At 42.8% G+C, this 9,694-nt stretch overlaps 1 protein-coding gene across 2 annotated transcripts; it reads right to left on the bottom strand.

Moving 5' to 3' along the window:
* Window positions 1-6,753: 6,753 nt before the first annotated feature.
* rps16 (ribosomal protein S16) lies at window positions 6,754-9,247 on the bottom strand. 2 transcript variants are annotated; one of them, XM_071512363.1, is made up of 6 exons: window positions 9,218-9,247; window positions 9,077-9,128; window positions 8,308-8,409; window positions 8,065-8,161; window positions 7,877-7,924; window positions 6,754-6,941 (listed from the first exon to the last, which is right to left on the bottom strand). In XM_071512363.1, exons 2-6 carry the CDS (start codon window positions 9,122-9,124, stop codon window positions 6,796-6,798), a joined length of 441 nt encoding a protein of 146 aa, XP_071368464.1. In that variant the 5' UTR covers window positions 9,125-9,128; window positions 9,218-9,247; the 3' UTR covers window positions 6,754-6,795. The 2 variants fall into 2 exon arrangements, with proteins under 2 accessions (XP_071368464.1, XP_071368474.1); XM_071512373.1 differs by lacking the exon at window positions 9,218-9,247 and having other exon boundaries at window positions 8,359-8,409; window positions 9,077-9,124.
* Window positions 9,248-9,694: the final 447 nt, after the last annotated feature.

The raw sequence follows: 9,694 nt of genomic DNA, 5'->3' as shown, positions 1-9,694 counted from the left end.
CTTTAGAGTTACAAGTTCTCATTTTGTCACATTTGAGATAATGCTAGTGGCCTACTATCACTCAACATGCTCAAGTGTTAGCATGGAGCCTACTATCACTCAACATAATGTAGGCGAAAGTGTTAGCCTACTATCACTCAACATAGTGTATGCTAAAGTGTTAGCATATAGCCTACTGTCAACATAGTGTATGCTAAAGTGTTAGCATGGAGCTACTATCACTCAACATATGCTAAAGTGTTAGCATTTAGCCTATCACTCAACATAGTATATGCTAAAGTGTTAGCAACATAGTGTATAAGTGTTAGGATATAGTCTACTATCACTCAACATAGTGTATGCTAAAGTGTTAGCAACATAGTGTATAAGTGTTAGGATATAGTCTACTATCACTCAACATAGTGTATGCTAAAGTGTTAGCATGGAACACCGGAGCAAAGGGGGGCTATGGATGCAACAGGCCGATCTCCCAGAGACTCTGTGTATTCCTTTAATCGTCAGGTTAAAAGCAACAACAACAAACGTGGCGTGACTGAAAGATAATCTTTAGACTTCAAAGCTGTTTGGAATCCCGCCTTGGAAGCGCTGTGAACTTTAATAATCTACCCGCCCCTGTAGCACTGGAGGTGAGCCGGTCCTGTGTGAACTTTAGTCTCTGTGTGTTTTTATTAAAATAGATCCTGGCCGGGCACGCTGACCCCTGAGGAGGGGATCACCGCAGGTCCTCTGCAGGTTGTCCCAAAGAACCAGGGTGCCACAGACGGAGCTGAGGGGGGAAAGGTTGAAGGGTGTGTGAGGTACCCTATGACCCCCGATTTGGTTCGGGTGTAACCGGCTCGCTCTTGGGGGAGGGGGGGGGGGGGACCCCTGCGTGACCCCGCTCACCCCGTGCGCAGGCCATGTCCAGTGCCACACTGCCACCGCGGCACAAACATGGAGGACGAAGAGACAGAGAGAAAACGAGACGGGGAGAGAGAAGAGAGAGGGAGATTTTAATGGGAGACAAAGGTTCGGCGGTGTGAGCGCACTGGGACTAATTCTGCTTTAGTTCAAGTCTAGGGTAAATGCGTTGGGAATGAGTCAATGCTGGCCGGAGAGAGTGTGACTAACGCAGCGGGTCAATAACAGGGGAGCCCTTTTCTGGCTGCTTTCAGACCAAAAACAGGCTGAGGGGGAGAGCAAGGCCTCTTTGTGCAGAGCGAAACAGACCAGATGAATCAATCATCGGCTCAATATTCTCTCTCTCCCCTCGACGGTACCGAGGGCTACTTTAAGGGAACAGGGCAGGGGGGGGGGGGGGGGGGGGAACCGAGTGGAGCGTGGGATTGTGAAATAAACCTGCTTTTACATTGTCATCAGCATTCATGCCAGACCTCTGTCTGCTCCAATGCTTATTTCCAACATTCAGGTGGCTGCTCGCTTCTTATCGGAGTGCTTTCTGCAGCCCTTTAGTGCCCAGAAATATCACACAATAGAAACCCGTAAAAAAAAACAATGCTATTACACAAAGTGCTTTGTTTATCCAGTTATTTGCAGAAAAGTAGCGGGGGGAAAAAATGGCGATAATGGTTTCTTTCCTCTTCTGCCAAGAGAGAGCATGAGGTAAGTGAGGAGGTATCCCAGGTATGATCTGACATGGCTCTCTGGAACCCACCGGTCTCACCGAGGCGTCCAACATCTGCTTTGTCTGTTACACCCAACACCAAAGAGAGCAGTGTTCAAAGCTGCTGTCTGTAACAAGCAGCCTTGTGCACACACACACACACACACACACACTCACAGACGCAGGCTTGCTAATTGCGAACTGTCTCCAAAGCTCGGCTAGAGACGGGCTAAGAAAGTCTTGATGATCGCTGCGCTCTCAGCTTGTGCGAAGACTTCAGAAAAATAAGAATCGCTCCTCCGAAACTTCATAAACTAGTTCAGACCCTCAGCTCAGTCTAGCGGGAGTTCTATTATCATTTTGAATGTGTTTTCGTCCGTCTGCAGCGCCGCTCTGTTGTCTCCCTCTTTCTCTCCCGCTCTTTTCATGGTGTTGTTTTCAAGATTTGGAATGATCGCTGTGTGTAAGTGGCTGAGCGTGAAGGAGGGCGTTGCTGAAAACTGGAAGTACGCTCAGTCGGCATACCCTGGAATACAGATTTAATATAAACACACACACACACTGATATGAATGTCCTGTCATTCATCATGTAACTGATACAGAGCCGGAGCTGGGCACACATCAGCTTCATACCAATGCAGAGGAAAAGGGTTTTGGAATTCCGCACAACACACAGTCCAGGATTGTCTCAATGGAGACATCGCTCCTCTTTCAGACATACACACACACACACTCACAGATCAACCCCCACCCCCCCCTCAAGGACAATCCAATAGATAAGCAGCTAGCTCCTCATTATCACTCTCGGGCCCAAACAGCAGCGTGTCGCTTGGCTAAGCTACATTTCCTCTCCAGCGAAGCCAACATTTGTTGCTGCCTGCTACTGTCCCCTGATCCTCAGCCAATTGTTGTTTACTCTTCCTGGGCAATGAGGCTCGACAAAGACTGGAACTGCTGTAGGGAAGAGGAGGAGGAGGAGGGTGAAGAGGAAGACAGCAGTGGTCAATATATGTTAATGAACATTCCTCCCTCCCTCCCTCTCTCTCTCTCTCTCTCTCTCTGCAGCAAGGATCCTGATACCGAAAGTGAATGTAGGTCATGCATTAAGCCCGTTTTGTGGGCATGTGTGTGGGCGTGTGTGTGTGTGTATGCTTTCATGTGTTAATAGGAGTGTGTGTGTGTATGTGTGTGTGTGTGTGTGTGTGTGTGTGGAGAGAGGTGGGGATGCAGTGCAAGTGATGACAAAATGCATCCTGGCCTAACACCTCAGTGTTTGTGTGATTTGGAGACCTAGAGAGGCAGAAGTGTTAACAGAGGAAAGGCAGGTGCTAGGTTCAGTGTGTGTGTGTGTGTGTGTGTGTGTCTGCGTGTGCGCTCAGCCATAAAGGCATAAATCCTGCACACTAAATGACATAATTTAGACACCTAAAAGAATTACACTATGTCTAGTTGGGCGGAAAATAATTCAGACACCCCTGCGTTCTAAATTGAATCATTTGTTTAATTTACCGTTACGGCCCTTCAGTTTTCAGCTTCCTTGGCAAATGGATCCACTCGGTGGTCTAGGTGGACAGAACAGGAGCAGAGCCTTGTTGATGGAACTCCAGAGGTAAACAGGGAGGAAAACAAATCAATACAGGCACCAGCATGATGCACGTCTTTGCTGTCGGGCGAAAACCACGGATCTCCCAAACGTCAGCTTTTCAGGAATGAGGAAACACAGGCTTCGTTTTCAGACTGACCGCCATGCATTCTGGAGTTTATCCAATGGGGTTTTAAAAGGGTTTAAAGGCCAAAGGGGTTGTCAGACTTTCTCAACCCATAGAGGAGCATGTAATCCTTCCAGTGAAGTTAAAACATGAAAATCACCTAAATTGGAGTTACGAGGTTTTCACATGACAACAGCCATATCCTTTGTGTTCCATATGGTTCTACAAATTGCATTCGATGGGCACACACCATACTAACATTTCACACTCTGGGCTACACTGGCCTGGATTGTCAGAAGTTATCAGAACTATGGCCATAATCAGGGGTGGATTCATTAATTAAAAAAAAAAAAAAGTCTAATAAATATTATGGTTGCCTGTTTAGAATAGGAGCAGCATAATCCATTATAGCACACCTCAGAAATCTGATTTAGTAAGTCTTTAGAATATAAAGATAAATAAACAACATATTTTACAATGCAATTTCAATAGCACTGTGATCTTATTACTGGCTGATTTCAGTTACAGTTTCCCTTTTTTGCAAACCAATGGCTATACTCCCATGACATATAATCCATTACTGCCATACTTAAGCCATAATATACAGACATTGTTTTGAGAAATGGGAAATGGAAACCAATTTTGCCGTCAGACAGGGAGAGAAAGAGACACAAACAACCATTTCCCCAGTATTTCTCTCCTCTGCTCCCCATAAACTCACTGCATTATCCACATTCATTTAGTCCCTGTTGTCCATCGCTATTCCTGCTGCAGGCGACACGGCCACTTCCAGCAGTATGTAGCAGTATGGCCTTTGGAGGTGATGCGGTAGGCAGGGGCGGAGAATAAACAGTAGTAAACAACAGTAGCAGTGGGGAGTGGGGCCTCCCTGCTGTGTTGATTATTGGAGGGCTGTAAACAGGCCCGGTCCCCCGGGAGCTCACCGAGCGGGAACGGCTGCTGCTCGCTGCCCACAGAGAGGCAACAACATCTGGGCCTCAGCTCAGCTCAGCTCATCACTCTCTTATTGTTGCGGTGGCGTGGTGTGTGTGTGTGTGTTTGTGTGCGTCATCACTGGGAAGAGAGAACGAATAGCAATAACAAGAAAGCGATCAACAGAAAATGAGGAAATGACGCTGCAATTTACTGTAAAACTGCAAGCTGTTATGGAAAATGATGTGGCGAGCAGTGAGTGAGCTGTAATCAAGAAGCAGGAGCAAGTAGCCCATAGTCAGAATCTTAAAATTGGACCATTTTCATGACAAACAATTCCAACAATTACTACAATTCAGAGTTTTCCCCCAGAACTGCATTCTTTTCAGGGTGGAAAAGCCTCTGAAACTGCATTTAGACCATCATGCAACTCTAAAACTCTGCATTGAAATCTTCTTTAAGGCAGGGTGGGACAGGTTTCATTGCAGGTTTTACACACTGACACACCTGCAGGGGGTCCAGTGAAATACTGATATGATGGTCCATCATATCAGCAGTGGAAGACACTGTCTGGTCGATATTTTTATAACAAGGCCAACACCGGCCTGGTATATCACTCTATCTCACTCTCCCTGTACAGCACAGCGGTCTGTTGCAGAGACTGTTTAAAGCAGAGTGCCAGCAGAATGAGCCTGGGTACCACTGCTAGACTTGGCAGTTGAGCTACTTTATCCAAACAAGTGGATTTAGGTGCCTTGCTTGAAGGCATTTTGGCAAGGCTGAACACACTGAGGAATTGTGTATTCTTTAATTATGTATTAATTATGTATTCCTTGATCTGTCATAGGACTATAACAGAACCTTTCTGAAATGGCAGCAAGCCAGTTGAACATATGTTTTCTAATGGCTTGTGGTGGGGGACTAATGCATTACGTTTGTACTATCTATTGACCATTGTGTTATAGCACCCTCTGCTGGTGAGAGTTCTGCTGGAACTATCATGCAGGTAAACGTATAGTAAACTAAAACTCAGATGAAAACTAGGAGTTAAAACCTGAAATAAGAACATAAACAAGACTTATGAAATGATTTAGATTTTTTCTTTTTGCTTATGTGCAGGGTAAAAAAAGAATGAATTTGGGGCTATTTTTACAGTGCTAATTTAAACATGTATGTAAATATTTTTTTATAAGAATTTGATTTGTTTGTATCACACAATACTTGTTTCAAAGAAAAATACCTGTTCTGAATTTCTATCATTATACCTTTGACAAATACCAGGCCTACCAAAAATACTAAAACTAGAACTGAAATTAAATAAAAAATAAAAATAAACATTTGTAAAATAAACACACAAAATGAAACATACAAACCCACACTAAATTGAAACTGTACTAAAATTTGAAAACTACACAAAAAACCCACAACTATAATAACACTGATGTTATGCCTATATAGATTTTGGTGGAAGCCTCTATAGTGTTTTTTCAGCAGCTAACTACATGTCAAGTATTCCAGGAGGTTATGTGCAGAAACTACAAACTACTTGTGCCTGTAAGGAAGTTCTCCTTTGTCTCATCCCCCTCCACAGGGAGGTCAGAGGTCAGCTACAGAGCAGCAACCCTGGAGCTGGTGGGGATTCAGTGTTTTGCTCAAGGACACCAATTATAGTTAATTTATTTTTGTGTGAAATATTGAAGCTGACAAAGCATACTGATGGCTTAATATTCAGAGGCTCCCCCAGAACTGCAAACAAGCTGACACGATGTCTAGCAACCAAGGTGAATTGATGTGCATTACAACTCACATTACTGTCAACTGTTGGTCCGTAGGCATCTCAGTATCCAGGACACTATGCCTGAGTGATATGCAGTTTAGCCTCTAGTGCATGTTTTGCACTGTTCCCTTTCACTGTGAGGTCCTGTTACAATGGATTATCATGCATCAGTATGTAGTTAATAAGAGTGCTACATATGCTAGGGCTGAACAATTAATCAAAATTTTATCGAAATCGCAATATGGCCTACTGCAATTTTCAAATCGCAGGAGGCACAATATTTGTTAAAGGCGAAATGTGTCTCAAAATACCATTTTAAATTAAATACTGTAGTGCTGCAGAGATGTCCTGGCCTACATATCATATTCTACAGACTTAAGAAAACATCTTTGTTTGGTACAGATCCCTGCAAAAATCACACCATAATCATTTAAATACATTTTCAATGAAAATGAGAATAATGATATAAAAATTATCATTCCCTCCAATATCGCAATTGCAATATCAGTCAAAATAATCGTAATTAGATATTTTTTCAAAATCGTTCAGCCCTAATCTCTGCACCTGTGAAACCAAGACAAATTCCTGTACATTTATTGTATTTGGAGGAAAAATAGATTCTGATTCAGCAAGAAAACACCCCTGCTATAATAAGGTATAAGGAAAATAAATTGTTATGAGCAGGCCATCTATACAATTTATGAATTTAAAAAAAAAAGACAGAAAAGGCATTCCTTTCTTCCTCAAATTTATTATGAAAATGTACAGAGGGATTAACGGTAGGACTTCTGGTAGCGGGCACGAGCTCCAGGTCCACCGAACTTCTTGGACTCGCAGCGACGGGGATCAGCAACCAGCAGGGTCCTGTCGTACTGGATCAGGATGTCCTTGATCTCCTTCTTGGAGGCCTCATCCACATCTGGAGGAAGACAAACACAGTTCAGGTTATATAGCAGCTCTTCACAAGCTCCATTTCCTGTAATCCATGTGTGTGTGCACACCAGGGCATGTTACATTTAGTCTTAAGGACTCTTCATGAACTTGAGCATGATTCAAATTTGTTAAGTGTGCCGCTCCATCTGCAGATCTCAAAATTCTCTAAATCAGATTGCAATTTCAGAGTCTGAACATCAAGACAAACAAAAAAAGCATGGTATACTACTCTGCGATGCAGATTGCTAGTGATATATATATGAAAAACTACAGAAATGTCATCACAAACACAAATTTAAAACATCTTTGATCATGACTGTTTAGCACTTGTGGGTTATGCGCCATTTCAAAGACTGACAAAACTCATGTAGATGGCAACAGGTTTCAACATACTGTCAAAAACAATTTTGCAAGCTGTGGGCTATGCATTGGCTACAGTGCGGGCAGATGTCAATCTAATTTTCAGCAATTTAGCCAGGAGAGAAACAGATGCAGATCAAACAGGGAAGACAATTTAGAAGTTCATGGAAATGCAGACAACTAGAAGAAATTGGCTTACACAATATTCAGGAGACAGCAATAATTCTATCCAATACAACCATCTCAAAGAAAGAAATGGAACAGTTTGATGATGCATATCCTTTGTTTTTTCTTAATTCTTGTACACTGTGCGTGACAGTGCACAGCTTGTGCAACTCCCATCAACTGAACACATTTTCTGATTCCTCTACTTGAATAAAAAAAAACACTTGGCTCATTTTAGCCAATTCATGCGAACCATTCCCCACATATCTGACAGCGGTTTCTTGAATTGAAATATTTAGAGCATACATGTTCAGCAGAAACATCTGAATGTTATGTACCTGTAGAAATGGCAGAGGATACAACATGAATCACTTCAAATGCAATCTTAATACTTACACTTCTGGTAGTATGCGACCAGGGATTTGGAGATGGCCTGACGGATAGCTGAAAGATAAAAAGTAATGTGTAAGGTGATTGGAGCCTCTTCTAAAACCAATACTCATCACAAGCCCCACAACTCACTCTGACAGGTGAATATGGATACCAACATGTCATTCTTGAGGGAGGAAAAAGGTTTTGCTTACCATAGATCTGTGCGACGTGTCCACCACCCTTCACTCTGACTCTGATGTCAACTCCAGCGAAGCGCTCCTTGCCCAGCAGCAGCACAGGCTCCAGAAGCTGAAGAAAGAGAGATACAAATCAGCTATGTTGCATTTTCAATATATGATCATCCCATTCAGTGACACTGGTTACAAATCATGGCCTACCAGCCTAAGACATGTGTGCACCTTGATGCTAACCAGATGTTCACCATGAGGACTTACCTTATACTGGAGAGTGGCAGGCTCAACCATCTCCAGGGGTCTGCCATTAACCTTGATCAGGCCATTCCCCCTCTTGCAGTGAGCAACTGCTGTGGCGGTTTTCTGTAAATGACAAAAACCCATCATGATCAGCAAATGTCTTTCCAGTAAAGAAACTACTAACTACTACAAGTGAGGGGTAATCTATCAACATGTTTAAGTGCTACAGACTGAGTTGAAACATATTTAGTGCCCTAATGCCTAGAAGCGTGATAGTTACAAATGCGCACATCCATGTCTAAACATTTAGTTGACGATGCTAACCAATGATTTACTCTCGTGGTGGAGTAATATCGACTTAGTTCTAATACTTAACTGACATTAGCTAGTTGATTACGGTGCGAGACATGTGATAAGACTGTCATGCCCTGGAAACTTTCAGAAATTCAACGTTTTCTGGCTAGCTGGCTGGCTAGTAAAGTAAGCTAGTAAGCTCCAATACATAGCATGGCCGGCTGGTGGCTAAACTAGCAACAACCCTATGCTTGTGCTTGGTGAGACTGAATCACCGGGGCAGAGTGAGAAACATTCATATTACGTTTTAAAATATTTAGTGACAATAACTATACAAATATACACAAATGAGTAACGTTACTGTAGTCTACCCGACTGGGGTGCCACAATGTAGAGATCGAAAGACGACCCATTTGCTAGCTAGTTAGCTTATGTATGCTAGGGTAGCAGGGTAGGCAGAACATCACACGTGGAATAAATCTAGTTATTTACTCACTTTACGTCCAAAGACCTGGACAGATTGCAGAGGACCTTTAGCTGGCATGTTTCTGAAACACACAATGCACAATAATTACATCAAAACTCAATTAATACATGTATTTTTTGCCATTTTGATGGTTCGGGCTGAAGAACATACCGTCTTCAGCTCGGGTGCCGTACGGAGAGGCCGACGGGGTTTCACACGCCGAACATCAGGGGCAATTGCACGACAATTTAGACATGCTTTGTGGTACAATTTACGACAGTTGCTCTCGCTCTACCTCCATTTTGCATTGCGGTTGAGACCATAGAGACTGTAGCTGCTGTAGTTGACTTTGGTAATGAAGCATAGGTATTTTTTTTTTATTATGCACTGATATCTGTTTGTTAATAAGGTCTACCTGGGGTGATTTGTCCAGATTTTGTTAGAACTTTCATGAATACCTGGGTGGTAGATTCACACTTACACGTTACTCTCCATTTACACCATAGATTGTTTCGCCTACTTTTTCAGTACAATTTGCTTCTAATGCCACAGAAAAGCATGTTTGCAAAAAAATATATTCAGGATTTAGGTGAATGAAATGGAGGCAGAAAATTGCCAAAATGAACAAAGTTTTCACACACACGCACA

The sequence above is a fragment of the Centroberyx affinis genome, unplaced genomic scaffold (assembly GCF_046629955.1).
Source record: "Centroberyx affinis isolate AG114_WGS23_722 - 3 ecotype Tasmania unplaced genomic scaffold, CSIRO-AGI_Caff_v1 ptg000277l_1, whole genome shotgun sequence".
NCBI lineage: Eukaryota > Metazoa > Chordata > Actinopteri > Beryciformes > Berycidae > Centroberyx > Centroberyx affinis.
Note: the sequence above shows the minus strand (reverse complement) of the source record. Positions and strands in the feature narration are given on the sequence as shown.